General features: G+C 37.1%; 1 protein-coding gene across 4 annotated transcripts in view; it reads left to right on the forward strand.

Annotated features, from left to right (window-relative positions):
* Positions 1–25,966, forward strand: part of TASP1 (taspase 1) — an 87,872-nt gene extending 61,906 nt beyond the window's left edge. For all 4 annotated transcript variants that reach the window (XM_056357289.1, XM_056357291.1, XM_056357290.1 and 1 more), the window contains 3 exons: positions 7,029–7,139; positions 11,822–11,895; positions 24,478–25,966. In XM_056357289.1, the coding sequence (XP_056213264.1) occupies positions 7,029–7,139; positions 11,822–11,895; positions 24,478–24,570 (278 nt within the window). In that variant the 3' untranslated portion in view covers positions 24,571–25,966. The remainder of the gene's footprint in view (positions 1–7,028; positions 7,140–11,821; positions 11,896–24,477) is intronic.
* Positions 25,967–27,909: the final 1,943 nt, after the last annotated feature.

The raw sequence follows: 27,909 nt of genomic DNA on the forward strand, positions 1-27,909 counted from the left end.
ATGGCATGGTTTTTTTCCGTGCTAGGCTTTCTTAATTTGAAGTCTTGTCAAACTTTCACCAGAATTATAATGGACCAAGGCCAGAAAAAAAAAAAAGGCAAAAAGCTTTAACAAAGCAGAGCTAGAATGTTTTGTCAGAAGTCAAAATGTGTGTTACTTGTATTGGAGGGATGAACAGCTGATTTTGGCAGTTGCCATCAGATTGGTGCTTCCTGTTTACAGAACTCTCCAAGTTTCTGCAGAGCCCTGGGAATCCTTCCAGCTAGGGAATGCCTGGCTTAAACAGTGAGTGCTGTTTAAACAGCAGGTGATGAGCAAACTAATGGCAGATGTGCTTCTCTCATCATATCTTAGAGCCAGCTTACTATGGATAATGTACAATTGATGGCTGAGTTGAGGGTGAGAGAAATTAAGTTTAGATATTTTTGTAAATTGTATAGGCTTGCTATCTTTAGTTGAAGAGCACTGAAGGTTTGGTCTGCAGTTGAAGAATGGTGTTCTGTAAACACAAATACCTTCCAAACAGAAGAACAGAGGATTTTGTTACTCATCATTCCTTTCAAACATGGCCAAGTTTGTGGAATGTAGACTTAGAATAAATGTTTGTGTCATCTCACTGGCGGGAAATCTGGGGTTTTAACAATGGCAATGTTATGAATTGTACTTTAAAGCTTCTTATAAAGTATTAGAAAATAATGAGCTGAAAGACATAGTTGGAATCTGATATTTAGTCTTTCCTTAAGTAGAAATATGTTTGTCTATTCTTGTATTTTTAAGTTCTGCTTCAGTTCAAAAATGAGCAACATCTGCAGAAAGGTAATAGCAGAAGGATAACGCCGACACTTTCTCTTTTAGAAATTTTGTGTCAAATATAACTCTTGGGAGCAGGAGTTTGAACAGTTAGGAATCACAGAATATGAATTTCCCAATTATGAGATCCCCTTATTCTTAAAGAGTTATGAGACTGCTAGTATCATAGCACAGCGTTATTGTTACTTTATGTTTTGGTGCTGCATCACTCCAAGCTTTGTAGTATCCTTTGTGGTTTTGTAACAGAGCAAGCATGCTGTGGAAGCATTATTATATCTTCTCTATGACATGAGAAGAGAATGGAGTGATCCTGAAGTCTCATATAACCTGTATTATCCCCTGCAAGTTTGTGATTTCACAGGTTTGTATTCGATGGTAGACAGATTTGAGTAGGCCCCTTCGTTACCTGTGCCATAAAACCAGCTGAAAAACTAACACAATGTGGTGATGTTGTGAGGGTTTTTCTAGGTCCTGCCTGTGCTTCTCCTTGCCAAAAGCATTGGGATTTTATTGGACAGCAGTATCCTCAGTTATTTAATGTCTTAAAAACTTACCTGGAGAAGTTTGAAAGTACAGGTGCTTTTCCTTGCAGCCTCTTTAAAAACTCCAACCAGATGTTTTAACTTACCTTGAAATACAAAGATCTCTGGTTTCAGACAGCTTGCACTTAAACATTTAACAAATAATGATGCGTGAAATTAAAAGCAGGCTTCATTTAGTGCTTATATATTCTTCTAATGTTTATTTAAATCGTTAGCTTGAAGTTTAATGGTATACATAGCAGAAGGAGAGTGGCAAACAGCTTCACTTTAAACATGTTCTGTACACAAGCTGACAAAGTCCAGTGGCGTAGGTGATGTATAGATTATTGACCTGAAAAAGTCTTAATTTCACTCACGTTGCAGCACAGGAAGGTTTAGGACTGTTTAGCTGTGCTCTGTTAAAGCTGGGGGATGCTAAAGCACTTAATTGGTTACACCACGCCACCGTCAGTGTTTAGACCCAAGTTCTGAAGACTTTGAAAGCTAATGTAAACAATGAAGCTGGTAATGGCTTCTCTACTATGGAAGAGTACGAATGTAAAACATCTGATGAACAGCTGGTTCGTCCTTCAGCTGGGCAAGTGTAAATAAAACACTTCTTTTACAGTTTACTATTGAATCTGTATGAGGATGAATCTGTCCAGTAGCTACAAATGAGAAAAAGACCACAGGATCAGAAATGAACAACTATCAATCACATGCTCTGGAGGGAGCAATTTAATGTGCAGGAGACAGAAGAAAAAAATGTTCTTCACTTGTAGCTGTAATTCCTCCAGAGCAAGGCTGAGTGTTGAGGCCATTATTTGCCTTAACACTTGTGAAATCTGTATGTTCTATCCCTGGTCTGAGGTGAACCTGGGTCTTGCTGTTCAGTTATGGTTGCTTTTGCAGAACTTGATGGGATCAGTGAATGAGGAATTGCTATGAAGACCTGTTTGCGTATTTTTAAGAGACCATTACTGCAGATTAGTCACGTATGAAATACATAAATAAAAACTTGATAATGCTTTCTATATGTCAGATACCAATAGCAGAACAGTTGAGTTTTTAAGGAAGGGAATGTGTTTTCTAAAATATAATGTTGTGACTGGGAGAGGTCAGGATTAAAGCAAAACTATTGAAAGATATTTGTGTTTGCTTTTTTCTACCCCTTCTCTCTGGTGTAGCCAGTCAGTACTAACATTGTTAGTTAATGCTGTAGTTGAAGTTTTGCTTCGGATATTTCATGCCAAATTCTTCACTGGTATGCCAGTGTAACAATGAGTTTCATGAGACTTAAAATGGTATTGAAAGCCCCAGGTTTTTGTAGTTTTGTCATTAGCAAGGTATTAGATCAAAGATTTGTCTAGCAATTCTATTGCAGTAGAAAAAAATATTTTTGGTTAGTAGGCATATTTTGATTTATTTTAACTAAATTTTTCATTGTACAGCAAGATCTATCATTCTTGTAAGTACAGAGAGGGCAAAAATGGTGTAGGAGTGGGGTAGCCAGATCACTTTTTCCTCCTAATGAGAAACTGTAATGACTTTAATATATGTGGCAATATTTTGGTTGCACCTTTTATCTTCCTGTTCAAAATACTTATTAGATATAATGTATATGAAAAATATACCATTACCTATATTGTTATTTTTTACAGGAGTCTGCACTATTATTTCTTTTTCTCAATGGCTTGGCTGTAATACAATTATTTTTAGAACTAAATTAATGAAATATGTTCCTAACCGTTGAATTCATAGTGTTTTGAGAACACTCAAATTAATTCCTGTGTATGGTGCATGGGTTCTGTTTAGAAATACAGTATAATGCTAGTTTCGTACCATTATTTTTACAGATTTTAAGATGGATGCATAGCGTTCAGATGTCTAGAGTCTTGCTTAACGTAGACCTACTCATTTGCACTTGTATTGCTGTGTTAAAATACACTCTTCACCATAATTGTAGCCCTCAGTAGTAAGTCTGCGTATCCAGAAATATCTTTGTTTTAAAAAATATATTAATATATTTGAATCTTTCTTTTAACCTTTTTAAAAATTTCTTTAATTGGAAAATAAAATACATTCTGTGTTTTAAGGAATGTTCTGTTCAGTGTGTATTTAATTTGGCTTAGAGTCTGATATTTTTAAAAGTAGAGAAACAGTCTGTCTGAATTTACTGTTAAGTAGAATACTGTAATATTATTACTGTAGGCAGTTGTTTTTTTACTGCCACTATTTAGAGGTTAATTCCCCACAGCTCGGCCAATGCAGTGAATTGGAGGCACATACTGTATTGTTGCTGATTTTGCACTGAGATGGTTTAACTGAAATTGCTGGTGAAAGCAGCTGGAATGGATGAGGCTGTAGTCACACAGCTTGCTTCTGAGAGCTCTGTAAATGGCAGCCTTCAGCAGAAGTGGGCAAACAGATGGCCCGTGGAAGTGGCATGGGTGAGAACACTGTGAACCACTGCAGGGGTTTTGCAGGTGACTGTGTTGATGTCTTTATTTGCTGCTTGTGTCTGGAGGTGAGAAGGAGGGTTATGCTATTGTTTCAGACTTTTACTCCTTTCCAGAATAATGTTCGTTCTGCAGCTGATGATAAAATGGTGTAGAAGATTAAAAATTGGCTCTGCATTGTTCTTAACAACAACAACAAAAATAAAAATCTTCAGTAGCTCAGCTGGCAATACTAGTGATAGTAAATCTCAGTAATTTCTTGTTGCTACTGTATTTTGGCTCAATCTCTATTCCTACACCTCCAAGCCATGGCTGACTGCAACAAGAAAGCCAACATTACCCCATGTTTTCATCATTGTGTTGTAGTATATTGGTCAAGGTGCTACAAATGAGGATAGCCTGTAGACTATGGGTTTTGATGTTGTGCACCACTGGGCAAATAACACTATGTTCTGTCTGTAGGAGAGGGATAATGTGTACCATCTTCTTTGCTTTGTTTGCATAACAGAAATTTTTAAGACATTTCCTGTTCTAATACTCTATTCAAATGACCCACTACAAGTCACTCGAAGCTGTTTTACTTGTCACTGCATCACCCCAGTACTACTGGTATGGTCGAGTCTTACAAAGTTGGTGCAGTAAGACCTGGTCTCATTTGGCTTAACCAGTATTTGTCCTTATTTCAAAGGCCCAACTTGTGTAATTTGTAAAGAAGTCAGCTTCTTGCTTATCTGATGTGTTTTATGAGTGGTGAAGTTAAAATTATATCATGGTTTTATCAGGCTTTTATTATGTGCAGTGCTATTAAATTAATCCTCTTCCAGAGTTTTCTAGAGTTTGAAGTAACTTTTCAAGTAGAGTTACTTCAGAGTTTGAAGTAACAGTAGAGTGGCAACGTTCTTCAGCAAATGCTGAACTAATACAGTCATTTTTCTGGCTTTTGAGTGTTTAGCATGGACTTCAAAGCCTTTGAATTTTATGGACTGGTAATAAAGCTTCCGTGGTGCTTAATCATTGAAGGAAGTGAGTTGGTTCAGAAAACAACTTTTTTTTTTTAATGTATTTAAGGCAATGACAGCATGTTTAATGTCAGTAAATAAATATTCAAATTGTTAAAAGTTTGATCAGTAATGATGGCACATAGTTTACAAAAATACTGGGAAAATTAAGAAGTATGTGATTGGCTTATACACAGACTTTTCTTTCATCTACTCTTTCTTGAGTGGGGGAGAAAGAAAACCACTAAAAGTTATTAACCCAATGTAAGCATTTCTAGAACAAGACTTTAGTGGCATCAAGTCTATAATCAGCAGTTGCTGTCTTTTTTTACTCATGTTCAATCAGTGTTTTAGTATGGCCTTAAATACACTATCTGCTGGCTATGTTGTGCTGAAGTAGAACATTTTTAACCATGCTAATGAAAGAGGTTATTAGTGTTTTTCATTAGAACCTTAAAAGAACCTTTCACAGGCTGTAAAAGAGGAGGAGAAACACAGCTTATTAAAAAACAAAACAGGACTCTTTCTCTCTGTTTGCAATGACTTTTCACTACAGCATGGCTTATAGCATGAATAATTTATGCAAATTAGTATAAGATTAGGTCTGCAGACCAAGTTCAGGTTAAGACATTTTCTTTGAAGAACCTGAATTTCTGAAGAAAAGATTAAAGAATGCACGTCCCCTGTGAAGAAAACCTTTTTTTTTCTTTTTTTTTTTTTGTTGTTTGTTTTTCATTTGCTTGCAGAAAACATACCACATACTTAGCCAGCACTTGCTTAATGTAGTGAAAGTATGAGAGTTATACATAGCATCTTGGAAAGCATGGACTAAAAGATTTTGATTTGGGTGGTAAAACTCTTTACAACTTTCCAAGTCTTGCATTTCTATTTTAACCAAACATATTTTCCTGTTTTGTCATCTATTATGTTATGAGTGTCTGGATTCCTGGTTCACAGGGATTTGGTTGCAGTTGATGAATAACACAGTAGATGTAATTGGTACCTAGTAAAAGTTCTTGTACAAGCAAGTGGCATTTAAAAAATAATATCTGTTTGTATTAGATCAAATTAGATATTGCTGTTTATTTAGCATACCACATTTATTGTTTTCCTGCAATATGGGCTTCAATTTTAATGACCACCTTGCATCACTTTTGAATGTGGCTGCTCTTATGTCAAGAAAACATGGTAAAGCTTTTAGTTTTCCTTACAGTGAAGCCTGAAGTTGGTTCTTACTGGGTTTTTGTTGTTGTTGTTACTTGCATTGAAGGAGTAATTTTAATCATATGAATAGCTGTGGGCAAGTTGAAGGAGGCTGATGAGTTGATCTGCTCTAAAGTTCTTGTGGCCAGCAAATCCTTTTACAGTGTCTGTACACTAGGCATAATATGCTAATTTATTTTTCAAAATCGTTGAAAATAAATACATGAAATGCCTATTGCAATTGTATGTTCAGCTTTAAATCACAGTGTATTGGAAGTGTTTGACTAGGGTCTCTTTGGGCTTAAGTGCAAGAACTTAGTTAATTTGATGGCTCGAGACTTTTTGAATTGTATGTAAATCATACCATTGTTTCCACATTGAAAACTAGAGGAATCTCATTTCAAATTACAAACTTTAAAACTTTTCCAGCTTCTGATAGAAGGCATTGTATATTGTATGTCTTAAATTAACAACAGAAAAGCCACTGTAAAAAGTAGGATGTGTTTTGGCTTTTCTGCTGATATTCATAAAACAGCAAGGAAAACAGTCTATAGCAGTTCGATGATGTCTCTGTACAAAGCACTTTAAATTAGGAAGAATGAATAGATTATAAAAGTGACCCAGATTTGCTTGATTTTTTTCGTATGTGGCCATCTTTATATTAATTATAGTACAGAAAGAACTAAATATTGCAACATGATTTTTTCAACCTGACACTCCATTTTTCATTAGTGTGTCTTCCTTGATCCACAAACAAATGGTTTTGCACTCACAAATGTAATTTATTTTTTTTTTATTCCATGTAGCTCTTTTTCTTTTTTTGATACTGGTAGTTTAGTAGAATACTATTCAGAAAGTTACTCATTAGAAATGTTAGAAAAAAATGCAACTGATGCTTTTGTAAAAGCACCGGGTGACCTGACAGTCTCTTCAACTCTTAGTGAAGAGATTAAAGGAGGAAGGCAAGAAAGTGAAATAAAGAAATACCCAAGAAACTATTCCTATGGTAAATAATTCTCCCCAACAATTTTTCCCAGGTTCACCTTTTCTAGCCAATGAAGATGGTGTACTTGGAGGTGTGATAGTTCTTCGGTCTTGCAGGTGTTCAGCAGAGCCTGAATCGTCACAGGGAAAGCCAACTTTACTGGGTAAGAAATCCTTATTCATTTTTACTTGAGCTAGGTGCTAACTCAAAGTGAAAGATGAAATAAAAATTGTCTGTGCACGTTTACCATTGTTAAAACTCCCAGACAAAACAAAAAGGAAGTGAAATTGTTCAAGATAATAAAACTCCAGGAAGTGAAATAGTAGTATAACCTTGTTTGTTCTCTAGAACTGTGGAAAAGGGCGTTCTTTCTGACTTGTTATTTCTAAGCAGAATTGTGATTCAGAGGGTTGTGTGGGATCTTTCTAAAACCATGGCAAAGAAATAACTGTTGCTTGTGGCAAGGCAGGGTATGTTACTCATAGAAAAAAATTGCATTTTTAGCTAAGGGTGATGCCTATGACTGTTTACTGCTTCTCAGTGATTTACATGCTGAAAATGCTGTCTAAAAAAGTTCTTTGTTCCTCCTTTTTGCAGGACAAAATGTGAAAAATTGGAGGATAAACTTGAAATTTGGAAGGGAGACTGTTTTATGGTTAGAATTTTTTTTTTTTATGCCCAGGAAAATGTGTTCAGAGAAGTCACAGTTAGTATTTGTATATGCAGACCACAAGAGTACTTGCTGTTTTTATTGAGAGCAGCAGAAAACTGTCCTTTGCCTCCATCAGTAGCTGACTGGTTAAAAAGGTTCTGAGCTTTACTGCCCTTAAGCCCTGTTTATGTCCTAGAAACAAGACCCTCATCTGTCTCGCTGCTTTACAGCGGAACAAGCGTATTGTAGTAAACTGTCTTGTGGTTTGTCTTAGAGGAACGGCTAGGAAGCTGAAAGCTGTACACTACTAGCAGAGGTGGGTGGAAATACAACCCAGAGACAGTAAAGCCCATGTTCCTCTTTGAAGGCCGGGGTTTGGGACTGGGGGCATATGAATTACTTCAGCATGACACTTGTACCAGCTCTTCCTGTGGTACTCCTCAGATGTGGGCATATGTGTCTGGTCATGCTGTGTGCTTATGTATTGGGTCACATGAAGCTGTCTAATATATATTTATGTTAAGCTGCCAGAATTAAAGTTGTTTTCTTTCATATAATCCTATGGTTTATTTTGTTTCACCATGTTTCATGAGTCACTGTCAGCAGCATTACAGATTTGAAGTAGATCTCGTATCTCCTTTAAGATCTGATGTGACAAATTTGATCACTTAGCTTGACTTTGTGTATTAAGGCAGTCATAGCATCTCACCTGGTAAGTCTGGAATTGCCTAATTTCTTTCTAATCCATAGGCTATTCTTTAGAAAGACCCCTCATCTTTGTTTTAATTCATTACTACTTCTGTCCCACTAAATCCTAACTCTGTGTCAGCAGTCTGCTTGCTTGCAGCCAGCCTGGAGTAGCAGGCAGACTGTGTGCTAAAGGTGAGCCAGCAGATACATTCTTAATGATGGGTTAACCCACACAAAAACCAGTATTTATTTACTGTTGTCTGTTCAGTGACTTCCAGGATGTTAGGGTCAATTTATTAAGTTGCACAGGATAAGGTGTATGTTATCTTTCAGTTTTGTTCTTGTATTGCACCTTCCTGGTGCAATACCTTTAAATATCATATTCTACATTGTCTGTGTTGGTCCATGAATCAGGTTGTAGCCCCCCTCCAGTCATTCACTCTAATAAGTAGATGCGCAGATGCACTCAACACAGTTAAGAACATTCATGTTTCTCTACCCAACAGCTGAAGTTTATGTATGTTTTATGCTTTTAGTCAACATCTCATCCGTAAGAGTTTCATGGATGTTTATTTTGCTATTACAAAGAACCAGAGATTTAGGAAGTGAATCCTTGCAATTCTGATGGTTGTTCTGGGATTATCCTGATGGACAACAAAGGAATTTTAGAAGGCTTGGATGGGAAAAAATTTTAAAAATAGCTTTTGTATGTTATATTTTTTTTTAAGTTATTACTTGAATAGCTTGTCTTTTTGAAGAAGTGGACAATCAAATAGACTTTCACAGTCATCTTACTCTTGTCTTTCAACTATTTGGAAGCCAAGACTGTCTAATCTTGACTCAAGAATCGGGGCACAGCTTGTTAAATTTACAGAGAATGTTGCAAGTTTGATTTTACAGTTTTCAGATTTAAAAGTGGAATAATTATGAGATTATTGGTCTAGTTGGAAAGCATTCTACAACTTAAATTCTATCTCTAAAAAAAGAGTTAAGAAAATTAAAATACAGGTTTGATTAAATGAGAACAAACAAGGTCAACTTAATGTTAAATTTCTTATATTTGGAAGTGAAATAATTATTTCTGTTCGTTTAATGTTTGTCAGTCATGTAGGAAAACATGTTTCTATTAAGGAAGATTTGGTATTTTTTCCTCAAAAACTAAAAACAAAAATCTCCACATATCATACATCCTAAGTAGACTATTTGTCCATTGATTTTTGGCTTGCTTTCCACTGGAGTAAGATTCATGTAGTACAGCTTATTCTAAAGGTATTTTTTTTAAACTATTGAAACAAATTGCAAGAAAGTGATTTATTAAATGGTTGAAAATACACGAAATGTCCTTGGATAAGTATGTAATTTAGGATTTTCATTGTGATTCCAGTATTTGTAATAGCTAGCAGTAAGTATCTTTCATGCTAGTACATGCTACTTTTGGTGGACAATGTAGAAGGAAAAAATAAAAATAAAAACTTAAAAGAATATGCCTTGAATTATCAAAGACAAAGAAATAATATTTCGAGGGTATTTGGCCTGAACTGTTGCCTAGCTTCTCAAAATTTAAAGATGAGATTAAATTTGTCTCCAAAAAATATATGCTTTCACTGACAGTTGAACGTTTAAGTGTTAGGGAGCAATTAGCCTCATCAAACGCACTTACATTGCACTAAGTATGTTTCACTCTCTGAAAGCTTTTGACTAACCTTTGGCTATATCAGTCATGAATCTTTTACGGGGGAGAAAAGTGCATACCTAAATGAAGTTCATTTTTCTTTTATGATATCTACATATCTGTCAGAATCTTCAAGTCTTGCCAGGATTGTCTAAACTTTGATCTTCTACTCCGGGTTAATTGCTATGCAAGGATAAATGGTTACAGAGGATAAGCATACTCAGCATGCTGTGACCTTCATCAACCATATTAAAAGAACATGAGGAATAGCAATGATTAAGAGATGTAAAACCATCTAGTGATGCTTTTTACAGTATGTGAAAGCCTCTCTAAAGAAATATGCAGGAAGAGCTTTTTACATGTAATTCATGTAAGACTTCTCCAGTAATCCAAAGGAAAAATGCATTCTTCGGTGCAGGTTTTTTTAAACTTTTCAGTTATTCTGTGAAACATCCTGAATTCTGATCATCTATTCTTTCTTTTTCCCACTTCCAAATTATGTACTTAATGTCCACAAACAAAAATGACTGTGACATAGAGCAGGAAGAATACAGTGTTGCAATTTATAAAGCTCCACTGGATGGGAGCTAAATATATGAATAATGTGCTCTTTCTCTGAATTTGAAGTTGCAGCTGAGTAGGACTGTGTGTGTATATCTATAAAGATACCTGTGTATTTATCAGAGAATTAAAGATCTAAGCCCAGTAGTGGGCTGTTTACACAATTGATAAATTGGACCACTTTCAAACTTGAGACCACCACCTTATTGGATTAGCATGCATTAACAATACACATTAGCAGTGGTTAGTTTTCGTAATCATTATCACTACAAACACAACAGTTGATCTTTAAAATCTATAACCTAAATTAGTTGTGAGTTTCAGCAAGGTGATACTGTATAGCTAGTGCTAGAAGTCAAGGTGATCATATCTGAGAGTGCTTTGATAGGGAAGCCAAAATCAAATTGGGCTCATTTCTTCTCAGTCTTCCTTTCTTCTCTTACCTTTGGTGCTCCTTACCCTTTCCCGAATGAAAGTGGCTGATTGCATATGCTCTCGATGTAATTCAGCATACTTTTGGGACCAGGTCTTGCTGTAAGTTTGCCAGGCATTTTTCTGTTGTGCAGCGTTGTTCTGATTCCATCAGACACCTCTCCTGCTTTTTCTGCAGGATTGTTTTGCTTTCACCAGATGTCCTTCCTCCCTGCTCTGTATCTTCAATTCTCCTCTTGCAGACTTTTCTACTTCTGCATGTTTTCCTGTATCCTACCTGTGCAACTAAACCACAAACCTCCATTGGTAGTTACATGTTATGTATGTATTTATGCTCAGTTTTGTGAAAAAACGCTTGTTAATGGTTATTCTGTTGACAGTGTTACAATTCTACAGAATCCTTTCATGCCATCTGGGTTTATGCTGTTGTAGTGTGGTTATGTCTGGGTTCAAGGCAAGCAATGCAAATTATATCTGCTTCTGCTTCATGGGTGGAACAGGCCTCGGCTTTATAAGTTGATCCTGTCTTTCAGCTGTAGTTGCAGTTGATGTATTTCGCATCTTGGATGCTCCATATCATTAAAGTAACATTCTCATTCTGGGTATTAGTTCTGCTGTGTGTGATTACAAATAGTGCAGGAATATCTTGTTTGCTTGACAGCTGTTTCTTCTGAGATTAAATTATTCTGGTAAGTAGTTTTTGTTCTTTAAGTTTGGTTTTGTCCTTTCCCAAACTGTATCTTAAGCTATATTTGTTTCTCAAGATTCCAGTGTTAAATTACATCTTACATTTTAAACCAATGCATTTTTTTGTGACTTCTTGCATTTTCCTTTATAGTGGAATTTCTGTGGAGCCATACAACAGAGAGCATGTGTGTAGGATATATGTCTGCACAGGACGGCAAAGCGAAGGTAAGCCACGAGCAGTAGGTTGTAATACAGTAGAATGAGTGCAAAATCTAAGGAGAATACAAAATAACTATAATGAAATATATATTAAAAAATTTGTCTTTAAGAGAGCAGAAAAAGTAATGGGTGCATAAGTAGTTAAATGGATCTATTGATTTATTAATTTATTTTAAATTGCAGCAGTTAACATACCCATATGCAACAGTTAATAAACCTACACTAATATATGTATTACGTCAGGAGAAGGTGCCACATGCACATGTCCATTCCCTCTGCTGACAGTAATAGTATTTCAATAACTTTATCCAGTTTGATTCAGTTATACTGGCTATTTAGGGTGGCACAGTATTTTTCTGTGAGCATGCCTTCCTTAAGGTAAAGCAATTGTACCGTCAAGGAAGAAGAGAGAGGACATAAAAAACCCTTTTGAGCTAGTTCTGAGAATAGTCTCTGTAATAAATGATTTGGATATTAACATCCATGTTTTCAGTTTCTTGGGGCCTAATCATAATTCTTTTTTTTTTTTTTTTTTTTTTTAAGGAGAGAAATAATATGTTAAAATTGAATTTAGCAATGGAAACTGGGAAAGTCCTTAACATTGGGATCACAGAGTAGGGATTAACCAAGAGGATTTTTAGGAATATAGCGTTGAAGGGAGAAAAAGACAGTTATTGTGATGTAGGATCTAGAGCATTTAAGAGAGGTGTTTGGACAGGGAGGATGAACATGGGAGAATCTCCACACAGAATCATAATTTCTGTAGACATTTGTATGTGTACAGCCATAAATACTCAAGACTGAGAGTAAACAATTGGAACTAGTTAAAGGAAGTGACAAAAGTGGAGGAAAGAGAATAAGGCGGCGGCTTCCTGATATGGTTAAAATAATGGGGGAGGTGTGGGTGTTTACTGGAGTACTTGCATGTATTAGAGGAGAAGATGGCAGCCAACAGGTTTGTACCAGCAGATAAGAACAAGAAAGACACCCAGCATTTTGATGGAAGGATGAATATTAAAGCCTGGAAAAGGAAAGAACTTGAGGGCCTGGATTTGTTGGCACTCCTCAGAAATGGCTGCTTGTGTATCTGCTGAAGAAGAAGGTTCAGTCATTGGTAATGGGGGGGGGGGGGGGGGGGGGGGAAGGACAACAAAAGCAAAATGTTCCTCCCCCTCTCCCCCTCTCCCCCTCTCCCCCCTCTCCCCCTCTCCCCCTCTCCCCCTCTCCCCCTCTCCCCCTCTCCCCCTCTCCCCCTCTCCCCCTCTCCCCCTCTCCCCCTCTCCCCCTCTCCCCCTCTCCCCCTCTCCCCCTCTCCCCCTCTCCCCCTCTCCCCCTCTCCCCCTCTCCCCCTCTCCCCCTCTCCCCCTCTCCCCCTCTCCCCCTCTCCCCCTCTCCCCCTCTCCCCCTCCTGTATTTCATTTGAGAGATAAATACAAAGGAGGATGTGAGCAAGATAATAAAAGGATGTACAAAAGAAGGAAATTAACATCAGATATTTTAAACAAGAATAGTGAAACATGCTGGTTGAAGCACTGGGAATGGATGAGTTCATCCATAAAGAGTAAAATGTATAGAAAAAAAAGACAAGAATGCCCCAGAAGGAGGAGGAAGATAAAAAGCAGCTGGTGAAGGAACCTCTGGTAGAGGTGTTAGTGAAGTACTTGCTTTCATGACTTATGTAGAGTTCTTTCCAGTTAATTATCCATTGAATACAGTGTGGTTTTACTTGTTTTCTTATATTTATTTCTGATTTATTAGAAGAGAATCCAAACTTGGGTTAAAAGCTCAGACCGAACTGAGTGAAACTAAAGCAAGCTCAGCTGCAGATGTTCTAGTATTCACTAGTTAGTTTAAAAATCATTATCTTGTGTTCATGGTGAAAGGAGAATTATTAGAATGAACAATGTTAAATTATTCCTGTGTGCACACCTGCCTCTGGCTTACACTGCAACGCTCAAAATATTATTGTTTCTTCCTGGTAGTGTCTGTCTAATTAATAAATAAATGCTAAATATGAAATCTGTCTGGTAATGAGTACTAGCATGACAGTGTCATGCCCAGAGATGTTTTCCTACTTGCAGTTGCAACATTTGACATCTGGTGTGCATTGTTTTCATACTGCTGGTAAATTCTCCAGCTGGTAATCTTGATTGCGCTGACAGACACAGCTGCTCTTCTTGGTTCACTTCTAAATTATGTTTTTGACCTTCATTGAAGAGTTAATCCCCCTCCCTTTCTTCTTCCTTTGAGTCTGTGGCCACAAATGCTTTCCAGAGAAAAACCACAAATGCTTTTGCTGCTGCCTTCTATTGATCAAAAAAAGTCTTCGGTCATAAAAGCTGGAATTTTGTTCTGCTACAACTAGGACTAAGTTATAGATGGAAAACTGGGCTTGAAATAGAACACAATGTATTGCAAGTAAAAAAAAATAAAAAATCCCTTCAATAGAGTAACTGCTTTGGTACAGTTAATTTTGAGTGCTTGCCATGAAAGAATAATGGTATAAGAATTCATAAAAGTATAAAATATCACTTGTTTATGAGTACCATAGCAAAATGATCAGGCAGTGGCTTGTAAGGAAACATCTTGCTTTCCTGTTTTTCTAGGGTGGTAAAGAGCTTCAGTTTTTATTCCTTTCATCAGTCTAGGACTCGAGTTTTATTCTTAAACTGAGGGGTTGTCACAGTGGCTGATTTTGGACTGATTCAATTTAATGAACATGAAAACATGTTTTTATAGCAAGTCTTTTATAAAGTGAGAAGGTTTTGAAGTGTACTGTTATGAATTAGACTAATACTAGAATCATAAATATATAAAGAGGTACATAATAAGGAAAAAAAAGGATCCTGCTTTATACTCTTAGTATGATTCTTTGTGCATTGGAGGTTAATACATTTCATAATAGGACCTGGCAAATGATGGTTCTGAATCCCAGATGAAGATTGTGGAGGTGTAGAAGACCTTTCTTACAAGGCAAACACTTAGAGACTTATAAGCTAGATACCAGCTTACCTGCAGACACTGGTATGCCTGAGAGGTGGAAACATAACCAACCAACTAATGATCGGCAGCTCCTTAAAAGAGCAGTGGGACAGGACAGTGGCATCGGAGGCTTGAAGTGTTTTGTACATCCTGACCTGCCAGAGCTTCTGCCTATTTAGCACAGTGAGCTCTCCAAGTACTGATCTGCAAGTATCCTTGCAGCAGGGGTTTATTTCCTCCCGATTTAGAGAAGACTGAGTTCTGCAGCTGGCTACTCGCCTCCAGAGTGGACTGCCTAAATGCTAACTCACCAGCATAAAATGGCTGAGCCTGCAAGAGCTGTGGAACAGTTTTGCACTGTGACTAATGACTGTTTGATTTAAAGCATACTTTCTGGAAAGGTGTCCAGTCTTTTTTTGAAAAACCAGTTGCCTGGATAAGTCACGGTTTCCTGTTGAACATTCATTTAAAATGTTTGGTTGAGCGTTGCTTTAAAAATACTGTGAAGCCTTGCCAGATGGCCTAAGTTCACACCTTATTGCTGACAGTCGTCTTTGGTTGATTGTCCGATTACTTGCCTTTAGCTCTGTCCTAAAGCTGGAAGTATTCCAGCTCCTCCACCACTGATAGCACTGGCAATGTCATCTTCACTACCTGAATAGTAGATATCTCACTGACTTCCCTCTGGTTCTTACCTGGAACCCTTACCTCGCTGCTGCAAGCAGCTCATCAGGGCATGTCCTTGCCGGTTCAGCTGTACTCTTCTTTGTTTCTTGCCGTCCCTCTTGACACGAGCAGTTTCATAATCACTCGGGGCCGGTGTTCTACATAGATTGGCTGCGAAGAGAAATGAACTTTTCATCGGAACATCTTTGACTCTTTTACATGCTTCTTGGAACTAACCTACACCACCTATTGCTACAACTTTCCCAGGCTGTGCCTGGGAGCCTCAGCTATGATGAGCTTAATGAACAGTTATACTCTGTTTTAGAAGTTGCCAGTCCCAGGCTTCCCCCTTACTGAAGCAATAGCATGACAGATTGTTTCAACGTTAGGGCTGTGCTTTGGGAAGGATGAATGGACTTCCTGAGATCTCCTGAAGCAAATTCCTGCATTGCCTATCTATTTGATGGTAGAATTGCCACATAAGCTGACATTCAGCTGTTTCTAGCCATTAGTGAGGCTGTTGGAATATTCTAGGTTGCTGTGGAAGTTTCTAGCTGCAGCCGTGAGAACAGATAAAAAATACTTATCTGTGGACTGCCTCTGCACTTTACCCAGCTCCTTGTGTAGCCATAACTGCTGCAGCAGAAAAGGTTAAGACTTCTAAACTGAAGGACAGGGAGATTAAATAACTTCATGAACTAGGAGATGTGGTTTTTTTCTTTTTGGTTATTGTGATGTTGACTCATGAATTACTTGATACGAATTCAAGATCTTTGGTAAACAATTAGTTCTTTTAGATTTCCTGCCCAAACTGTCTTCTCTTTCTGAGTCTTCAGGATAACCTTCCAGATGTTTGGGGTTTTTTATGGATCCATAATAGATCCAACAGTTGATCATAGCATCAGCTAAGAAGGTTGTCCTGTGTCCTGGTTTCAGCTGGCATAGTGTTAATTATCTCATAGAGGCTACTACGGTGCTGTGTTTTGGCTTTGATGTGAGACTTTTCAGTTTCTCAGTTCTTGTGAGTGAAAAGGCTGGAGGGGCACAAGGAATTGGGAGGGGGCACAGCCAGGGCAGGTGACCTGAACTAGCCACAGCAGTATTCCATACCATGGGACGTCAGGCCTGGTGTATATACCTGGGGGTTGGCTGTGGCGGGTGGATCGTTGCTTGGGACTGGCTGGGATTGGCCGGTGGGTGGTGAGCAGTTGCATTGTGCACCACATGTGTCTTTCTTCCTTTCCCTCTGGATTTTACTCTTTCCCTTCACCTTTTCATTATAACTGTTATCATCATCATTGTTATTATTGTTCTTTCATTTTTATTCTGTTTCAATTATTAAATTGTTCTTATCTCAGCCCTTGAGTTTTACATTCCTTTCCAACTCTCCTCCCCATCCCTCTGGGTGACGGTGGAGTAAGCAAGCAGCTGCGTGGTACTTAATTACCAGCCAGGGTTAAACCACAACATCTTGTTACCAGAGCTCTGACCTCTTTAAAGATACTCTGGCAGCTTCCAATTAATCAGTTCCTATTTTCCTGAACTGATTTGGTTACCTTCTGAGAGCTTAAACAATTTTATTGTTACTGCTGGGAAAATAGGTCTATTCTGATGGCTATAGGGTTGCTCCTTGGAGCTCTGTCCCTATTGCAATTGCTGATGTGCAGTATTTGAGGTCTTAATGGTTGGTGTAGCATTTGGCAGAGCAGTTTTAAGTGTCACTTTGCAGGAAGGGCTTTGAGACCTTCTGCCATGTAATTTGGGAGGGGGAGAAAGAACTCCTTGAACTCACCCATAATATGACTTTAGATGTAAAAAAAAGCAGAACGGGAAGGAAGGTAAGTTAGTTGCGTAGGCTGCAAGTTAATTGAGTCCTCTCTTAGTTACATAGTCTTCGTATCTTCTTGTTCCTTGTCTGCTTGCCTGGTGGAGGATGCTGCAGAGGAAAAGGAGTTATTTAGTCTCAAATGACAGGCAGCCTGTGCCTGCAATGTGAATTCACATACTGACTGCATCTCTTGAAGGTTCTGTTATGGGTAGGCAGCTTTCTTTGATTTAATGTTATGTATCTGTGCATAATCAAGCAGGAGCCCTTTTATCTCAGGCAGGGTCTGCAGAGTATTTGCTCACTTAAGGCCTACAGTGTTGTGTGTGCAGAAGGTGTAAGTAAGGAGCAGGATGCACCACAGAATTTTTTTTTCTTGGATCTCCCAAGTATCTTATATTATCTTAGTAACTGAGGGTAGTTTGTGGTGGGTAATGTTATTGCTTGAAACTAGGTACTTCCTCACTGTGTTTTCAGTAGTGCTTGAAGTCAGAGTGTTTTCTTTCCAGTGAAAAATCTAGTCTTAATACCAACAATGTGCAGTTTTGGTCCTGTGTTACGTGTAGGTATTTGAAATAATCTGTCGGCTCGCTATGTTTCTTCGTATGTGTAAACTTGCTGTATGATCTGTGTGCTGTATGATCTGTGTATAAGTGTTGCTAACTTCTGCAAATTTTGTAAATGTTGCAATACTTTTGAGATATCCTTGTAGTTCAGCTTCATAGGTTTTGCTTTTTGTAACAGCTTAATTGACTTAGACAACAGATTTCTAAAAATCTAATTGTAGTATTGAATGTACTCCAATTCAGTTGCCAGTTTAAATCTGTCTTTGACAGATACCCAGTTCATATAACATGAATAACTAAGCTTTATGTTATGGCAGGCTTTAATATTGCAAAGTTGCATATGCCGTTCTTTCCATTTTCTAATGAAGCAAATTCAAGTTGCTTTGCGAGATGTGGGGTAACAGTAGCGGAGTGTTCCATATTGCTGTGTTTGAAAACATTTGTCAGCAACAACTGCTGTCTACACCAAATGTTGTGGTTGCAATATGCAAACAGAAACTTTATCTTTGACAGCTAATTTCATTTTCCAGTATGAAGAAACATAGTGGACAGGGAGACCATTTCCAGTTCATTTTTCCTGTTGAGATGTTAAGTGTTGTAATCAGATTTATTTGCCTTTGCTAACATTGTAAAATGTAGCAAAATCACTTTGCTCTGTTTGAAGTGATACATACGATAAATGCTGGTTGTAGTGATTGTTGTTGGTTTTCTGGTGGTGGGCTTCTGTATTTTGCTTCGTGAGTAAAAGGTCTGTGAAAGCCTTTTGTCAGGGGAAGGGCAGGTATCCACTGCTCATTGGGTGAAAAAACACATCTTGGAAGAATCCTAACTCTAATTTGAAAATTAGTGGAAAAAATTGCAGAGTTTGTTTAGTTAACAGGAATACTAAGTCAGATAATTCAGTCATTTATTTCATACTACAGAGACAGTCTTTTAACTTCATGAGACAGGAAAAGTGTATGTCACACTTCTTGGTTTTTTGGGTTTTTTTTCTTTAATCTGCATTCTCGTCTGGAGACTGGGGAATCGTTCAGAAATTTTTACTTGAAAAGAACGCTGTGCATACAGTAGAGCATCCAGTTCTCTCATAAAAATAAGGTATTTATATTTGTTGGAAATAACCTTCAGTGCTAAGATACTAGTTAAAATATTTGGCTCATAGACTTCATGGGAAGTAGGGCCTCTGAGATGGGAAGGTAAGTTGAGTTTTTTGGGTTGAGTACCTTACATAAAGCCATTAGTTCTGGAAAACTCTTCATAGTTGGCCGACATAGTTTAGAACAGAGCAGAGAAGATGGGATTCTATATCCAGATATGCAAATATAAATGCAATAACCTGACTTAGCACCTGCTATTCAGAATGTTAACAATCACATTTTAAGATATATGGCAATATTTTAGAATACCTCTATGAAAACCTAGGACACTGAACTGAATAACTGATCGTTCATATGTGGCTTTAGACTGTCTAAATGCATGAATGAATCATTTAGAGAAATTAAAATCCTTTGGTTTTCAACTGTCTTGACTTGATATTTTTTCCTCTAATGCTTTGTGTGAATGTTTTTAGGTACAATAATAGTGTATAGTAATATACTTAACCCACAGAGTAAGTTTGAGCTTGGAAAACCATTGGATTCCTAAGCAACCTATACATAGAATCAGTATTTTCAGTATCTGAGATCCAGAGGCCCATCATCAGTATGTCTGGCTTTCTGTCTTTTGCTAACAAAGACTATCATTCTGGAGCCCCCCCCCCCCCCCCCCCCCCCCTTTTTTTTTAAAGACTTCATCAAATAAGTTACACGTGGGATATTCTGATAGCAGCACTTGCCAGTATTTTGTGGGGCACCTTCTCCTGTCATACGGCAGGTTTACATTTAAACCATGTTGGAGGAGAGCCTTCCAGGAGACAGAGCGGCAGAAGATGGCTGTTGCTGCCAAAATGGGCTATTACTGTCTACAAAATAAATTGGGAATGCATGGACAGATGCTTCTCATGGTGGAAGCATGTATCCAGCTAGAAGGCTCTGAATTTCTAAAGACTGTATCAGTTTGGTGGTACTTTTCTTTAAGGAGTAAATTGTAGAAAGCATTTTCATTGATGATGTGATGGTCTTTCATTTTATTTCATCTCAATAGTGTAATGAATGGAAAAAGTTTCTTTTATAAATTATTCTGTCCAAAGTACATCCTGAGCATGTAGTAAGAAAGCTAAACACATGAAGTACTCCCCAGATTTGCTTAAGAACTGAATGTGCTGCCATCTGGTAGTTGTACTGTGTCCTCTTGGCAGCAGTTGATTGACTTCAGTTTTCTCATGCAGCACTGGCTGTCTTTTGGCTTAAACTTTATTTTACATTGTATTTATGCTTTTAATGAAAAGAAAATGAAGCTGTTGTGACAAGCTAATACTTTTATGTGAGTAAAGGGAAGACTTTTGGTCTTTAAAGAAAAAATATTTTTATATTAGTTGGTCTCAGGGTTGTTTCAGAATATTGTCTATGAGACATGAAGTAAGTCTTGGCACAACTTGTGTTATTTGTATTTTGTATTTTTTAAAAGTATACTAAAAATATGTAACTTGAAAAGTAGATCAAATTTTCATGATGAAAAGATTAAACCGTATGTTGTTGATGTAGCAGTTAACACTTATTCCAGGGCAGAAAGACCTATTAATGTTGGACTTGAAGGGTAGTGGGAAACTTTCCAGTGTGTATCAAAAGGCACTGAGAGATAGTAATGTTCCGTGACCTGTCTACAGCGCTGGGGTTGAGGGACTTGGTTGCTCCATGGTTTTGGTTTGATTAGGATGGAAAGAGGGAAGCATTGTCTGTTTGGATGGCAAGTACATGGAGCAAGAATCATTGTCTGAAGGTTGGTTAGATTGTGCTTTATGGAGGGGTGAGAAGCAAAATCAAGTATTCAGTCTAGCATTTACTTCTTTTCCTTTTAAGCTGTGGACATAAGGTTCCTCCTTTAAGCTGCAGGCAAAGATCTGTTGTGACTAACTGATTTCCTAACTGTCGGGACCTCTTCTCCTACCAGGTCCTCACCAACCTCACTTTTCTCTGGGGAAGCAAATTGAATCAGAGTATTCTCAGGGACAGTAAAATTTCTGTTTGTAGAGCTGAAGATATAGATAACCCTGTCGGTCTTAATCTACCTTTCCTTGGCATATGGTTTCCTCAAAGAGAGGCTTCCATAAAGCTGAGTGGAGGATTAATTCAGGAAGACAGTTTTTTTTTCCTGTTTTTGTGCTCCCAGGCATGATTTCCCCCAGGTGTGGGTTCATTCAACTTGTAACTAATTCAATTAAAAGCTTTCCAGTGATGCTTTTTTTTGTTTGCCTTTTATTTTTATGTTTTTAAAATCTAAACATAATCCTCTGTACAATCTGGACTTAATGTAAAATATGATGTTGGGATATAAAAATGTAACAAACTGTACAAATAAGTTCTGTGGTTGCATTTAAAAATACTAAATGTTCTTTGATCTTTCTATTTACTGGAGTTTGTTCATATAGCTAAGAACAAGGGAGATATAATTGTAAGAATTCATTTAGGAGTTTGTCTGAAGTTGTCTTGACATGGCAATGGTATCCTTTCATATTACTTATTATTAGGTACATATTTTAAACACTTATCATCCTGAGATCTGTCTTGCTTTTGTTCTACATAAGGCAGCCATTGGTGAAAGTAATAAGAAGTAGTTGGTGTAAACAGCATATGAATTTGCTCCGTCTTATAAATTATGCAAATAAACAGGATGCAAGTAAAGACTTTTAGAAAGATTTCATTATGTGTGGTTTGGGTGTTTCTGTAAATGGAAATGTACAGATGTTGGTGAATAGTGGTTTGGGGTCTTTTGTATGGGAAATGTGTTTTTCCTTTTATAGGAAGTAGGGTTTTGTATAGGCAGTGTGTTTTGGACAGCAATTTAAGCATAGCTACTTGATAATATATCGATATATATTGACTATCTGCTTATCCTCTCTTGCATGTTTTACTTCCCTTGCTCAAAAACTTATTAGGATATTATGCCTGACTAACTTAAAAAAACCCAGGATCTATAAATTTCATATGGATTCAGTGAAGCCTCACATTTTACTGCTGCAATTACATAAGGGTCTTTTAGGTATTTAAGACAAGCATATGCAAAGGGCCAATTCATAACTTGGGTCAGAAAACTAATTTACATAAACCAGGCCTCTTGGTAGCTATAATGAAAAAAAATTTATTAAAAGATTCGTGATAATGATGATAGTGCTGATACTTCTTCTGTTTCAGTAACAAGCTTTCTCTCTTAGGCCTCTTGGCAGCATCTTTGGACTTCTGTGCTTTTTACTGTATTGCTACAATGATCTGCTAATAACTCAGATCACTGTATAAGCAATCTCACTTATAATTAATGCCTGCCTTAGAGTGCACCACTGGTTTGTTTTGATTGCAGTATCTCACTAAGCAATCCGGTGGTGTTCTTCCACTAAGGAAATTTGCTAATGTGCCCGTCAAACAATACTACTTTTACACTGTCATCCTGTACCACTTTTCATTCAGAAATTTTCACAGGCTGGGAAAAATGTCTTGGGTCTGTTGGTCATAAGATAAAAAAATACACCTTCTTCAACTTCTTCTTTTTTTTTTTTTTTTTTTTTTTTTTGCTTTGAACCTAGGAAATAACATCTCCAAAGAATTGTCAGTTATATTTTGCGGGAAACTGTAACAGATTTGAAAAGAATCTTTTCTTCTTGAAGTGGTAAATCACAGTTGTAACCAAAATTGTTCTGAAAGTAGGAAGATGTTCATATATCAAGCAGAAAGGACAGAGATCAAAGTTTTAACAGTAAAATGAAAATCTTTAAATGTTTTTAATTAAATCTCATTCTGTAATTTAACTGAAAACAAGACCACCTAAGAGTAGACAGTGGGATATCCTTATCAAGAAAGAAATCAAAAAAAGCTGCCTCTGAGATGCAAAATGTCACTTTGATGCAATGAATTGTAGTTAGTCTCAAATCACTTTCTGCTCAATTGATGCAAGTTATTCTTACTGCACGTTTAAATCTATACTTTTTGTCATAACCCATTGCCTCATTGCAAGTTATACGTTTTGAAGCACTTAAATCTTTTAAATGGGATAAGGTACATAGAAAAACTTCAATATGTAGTTGACTGCACTCACAGGAAGCCGTATTTTCTAAATGCCAGCAACTTCTATGTTGTGAGCTTTATATCGTAGTTGCATTAATTTCTAGTTCTTAATGTAATAATTGTTGAAGTGTTCTTTGTCTGAGCATTAATGAGTCATTTGGTGAAACTTGTAACTCATGAGGGAGATGAAGGGCAGTGTTCCTGCTTCGGTGGGAGGGATGCCTGGAGCGTTGCTCAAGCTGCCGAGTCCCTGCCATGGCCACTTTCTGCCTCAAGCCTCTGGAAATGCTGTTAGCAGCCCTATTGCTTTTTTTTGTTCCTGTAAGCCTCTTTTCTACCTTTTACCAGAGCCCACCCAGCAGCTCTGAAAGTAGGAAGCAGTAAAGTTTGTTGAAACATGCTTCTGACTCCCTTTGCTGTTCTGTTTATACACTTGCTTTAGCCATTTGGCCCTATATGAAAGCAATCAATATATCTGTACAAGGCTCTTGCTGTAGCTCAAACTCAATAGTGTGGATGAAAAAATAGCCAGTATAAAAAAAGTGTGTAAGGGGGGAAAAAAAGTAACTACTTGTAACAATAAGTCAAAATACCTTTTCGTAAGAGAATGCTTTTACCCATCAGTAATAAAATGCACCTCAGAATATAAAGTATCTTTGCCAGATTTTTAGTGTCACTGAGTTACAGTAGAGTTAAGCTGAGGTTTGTGTACACAAACACTTGCCCACTTTCTGGCCCTTTACTTTCTGGCTGAAATATTGCAGAGCCATCTCAAAGGCCTGCTTTTAAAGCTTCTCCATGGAAAAGATGCTTGTGGACAGAAACACAACTGCTCTTTAGGTCCAATTATTTGACCTAAATATTTGGTGGCAACAAATACTTTAGAGTAAGTCTTTGGGGTTTTTTTAAGTGGATGAAAGATATTTTATGCAGAGAAATTTTTTCTTTGCATCCTGAACATAGCAGTTGCATTACGCTCTGAAGCGTTATCTTTGTCCAACAGTTCATTGTGTCTGAAGATTTCTGTAAGGTACATTTCTGTATGCAGCACTAAACTTTTTTGCATCTCTCTAAACAATAGAAATATAAACCATGGAATGCCACAGTTACTTTTCTTTTTATGCTGGATATTCCTTTCTTCTACTTTCAGTGCATTGGGTCATCCAGTTTACCTTTTCTACACATCTGTCATGGTCCTTCTCTTCATGCATTAAACATTGCAAACAAAATGAAAAAGGAATCCCATTTTTTTGCAGCTTTTCAAGTTGCTTTGTAGTTTGCCCTCAGACTTCAGTGATGGAGCAGCTTAATTGTTCAATACTTAGAAGTTTGCTTTGTGTCCTGCATAATTTTGCCTCTCTTTTCACTCGATAATGCTCTCTTGACTTTTCCACAGACTCACATTTCAAGACTTCCTCCTGGAGCTGTGGCAGGACAGTCTGTGGCAATAGAAGGAGGAGTTTGCCGGCTGGAGAGTCCAGAAAGCTGAACAGCTGATTCCTCACTTCATTGCAAAGAATGTGAATGACTTTTTGTACAATAAGTTTTTTGTGTTTTAACAGATGTTGGAAATTCTGCTCTTGTTTTATACCCCGTATTGCAACCATGTGCACCATAACTTGAGACAAGTGCTGCTGTAGTTTATGTTCTCACTCTGTGAATGGGGGTGTGTGCATGTTCATTTTTTCCCTAATAAAATAGGAACTCTTCCCAGCTGTGTAAAGATTATGTATGATTAATGATTGTGTTTTCATTGTTTTATGTTTGAAAAATAACTAAAAGTTTTAAAAAATTAATTTAAAGATAGGATCACAATTTTCATTCATGTTCTAAATTTAAGAGTAACAGGCCTTTGAAGTGGCTCTATAATTATGCAAAAATTGTTATGGTTTCTAAGTTTCTCAGTGGTTTGAGGAAATCCAGAGGTGGCTTAAACATGGGTTGTTTTTTTCCTCCCCAATAAGGAGGACTTCTTTTGTCAAAGAATGGTTTCAGTGAAACAGACTAGAGCAAAGTTAAGGCTAGAATTGTTTTTAAATAGTCTTATAGGTCATATCTCTGTTCCCAAACTAAGATGTTAATAGCTTCAAGCTGTATGTATTACAAAAAGCTATATGAAGATAATGTATCGTAATGCAGTCTTTATGTATAATGGAATATTACAATGTAAATAAGAAAACAAAGTTTATTGAAAGATTCAATATTATTCTTCGCTTCTGTTTAAATCTATTTTTAAGAGAGGTACAGAAATGAACATATTACTGGATGCGAAGTGCAATGTATATTAAACAGATGTTGGGAGAGCTGATAGTAGCTTTCTTATTGACAAAGCAACTTCCTAAAGTCCAGCCACAGCATGGGTATTTATATAACTGTGTGTATTATGTATGTACTGTGCATAAATTTACTGTAATTCTTTTTATACCTTCAAAAAACCTGCATTATAAAACAGTGTAATCCTTGTCTGCCTTGTGAAGCACTGGCAGCTGAACCCTCGTTTGTCACCAGTTCTGATATGTTAGCCAGATCGCCTGAGTCCTAAAAGTAAGTTCTGACGTACAATCTTCCACTCAGTACTTTTTTCTTCAAAGCACTGGCAGCAATAGAAGACTTTTGTAATTAATTCATTGTCTTGATAAGTATGCCAAAGAGAAACTAAAATAGTTCATCTTTTTCCCTGGTGGATATTTGATAATTCTGTTTTCAGAAATAGTGGATGAATAGATACTCAGACTGTATTCACTTAATCGGGCATTGTACTTGCCTGTTTTTTAATGTTGTGCCTGCCTATAACAGACATACTTGACTGACTAAATGGTTACATTGATTGTAGTACCAATATTTCATGGAAAAAAAATCTTAATAAATTTTTTTTAATAGCCTGAGTTCATTTTCACTGTTATGCTACAACATACATTGACATACTCTCATCTTTGTTTGTTTTTTTTTAATTGTGACATCAGTGTAGTCCTATAGTTGAAGATATTTCTATACAATTCTGTAAATTATGTGAAACAGGCTTTCCAGGTTGGAGAACCAAAAAAGTGGAATGCATCCATCTTGAAATAGTTTGTGCTGAGGTATCAGACTGGATTTTCGGTGATATACTGGTGGTCTGATGAAATGAAGAACTGCACTTTCAGAAATGTTACAACAAAGAAGCTGTGTTGTCACAGTCATTACAATTGCTGTAACAGGCAGCATTAAATGACTGTGTGGATGCTTCACTATGTAATGAGTGAAGAATTGAAGTTCATGTGTATGGGTTTGTACATACCCTCATTTGAAAATGGCATTGTTTTTGGAAAAGCTAAAGTAAGTGTTGGCCTGCTTTCATTCTTTCATTCTAAAACTGCTTTTCAGAGTCAACCTCGTAGAAACTTTGGCATGAATTCACTCTTTCATGGAATAAGCATGGCAGAATGGCTTGTAAAATGTAAATCGATAATTTGTTTCTTCCCTTTAATATCTCTTTATGGAGTTGCAGATTCCAGTGTATGATTTTTCTTTCCCCACACTATCTCAAAGTTTCATTTGTGTGTATACATATATATATAAAAACCTATAACTCAAACAGCAGGTAACATGTTTTGCTTTTACTTTGCTTTTCTGTCTATATCATACTCCAATCAAATATTACTATTTTTTTTTTTTTTTTGTCAAAAAAGCCAGGCTTCTTCAGGAAGCTACTTGGGAATCATGGTTTAAAATTGAGCAGTGTGCCTTTTAATTGTCCAACATTTTCTCCTTCTGTCTAGGTAGAGGAAAAAGGAAAAAAAAAATCATCTCTTGTCTTGAGAATCACAAGCAAGGTGCAGAGCACAAACCAGGTACAGAGCCAACTTTTGACATAAGGTATGAGAAGAAAACTGTGTTAGCATATATGAATTTCTGTACCAGTAATTGTGAAGTCTGACAGGAACAGAATTGCCTATCATCCAGCTCCCACTTAAGCCAATGAAAGATCTTACATTACTTTAATTATGGGTCTAATTCTGCTACCAGTTCTATTTTGAACTTAAAAGGGGCTTATGAAAAATAAATGGTGAGGACAGACACGCTTTACAATGACGTGATCCGTAAACTCTTGTACGTGATGAGTAACCATTGCCACTGGCATAAGCAGATACTGTCCAAGAGGAAATTATACAGTTGACAGCAGTTGCTGGCTAAAATTATAAAGGAAGGGCAACCAGATGAAATGCATATAAATACAAACAATTAGGATACTGTTGTTTTTATACTCAAACACACAATTACATGTCCTAGAGTATTTTGTAGCAGACGGGTTGGTGCCAGGGTAGTCGGTCTTCTGCCATGATAAATTTCACTGCTAAAAGCTTGTAATAAGCTAAAGCAAACTGAACATGTAGCCCATTTTTTCTTACTTTGCTTCTGTACCCTTGTCTTCACTTCTGTACCTTAACGGTGTGGTCCTGCAATGAGTGAGTTTAGGGAGATGCAGTTGAGCAAGTCATGGAGGAGAGGCCTGCTACACTAAAAAAAGTTTAGAGATGGTTTGAATTCCATTTTGTGTATTGTATATGTATAAAGAGTATGCTTCTCTGCTTGTGAATAAACCGCTGGAAATGCTCTGGAATACAAGAGATTTGTCTGAGGGGGAAGAGGGGGGCCTGATTTAGGGAAACTGCAGCCTCACCTGTAAAGGAAAATATAGAAGATGCTGTGAAAGGAGAAGGAAGCCTAAGAGGAAACAAAGCTAGTAGTAAATCCAGGGGTATTAGCAAGGCTGTGGAAACTGCTGTCGTTAATTAATATGTAAGTTAATAGCAGATTCTCAAAAAAGAAGCCAAAACTATTGGTTATT

The sequence above is a fragment of the Falco biarmicus genome, chromosome 12 (assembly GCF_023638135.1).
Source record: "Falco biarmicus isolate bFalBia1 chromosome 12, bFalBia1.pri, whole genome shotgun sequence".
NCBI classification, from domain to species: domain Eukaryota; kingdom Metazoa; phylum Chordata; class Aves; order Falconiformes; family Falconidae; genus Falco; species Falco biarmicus.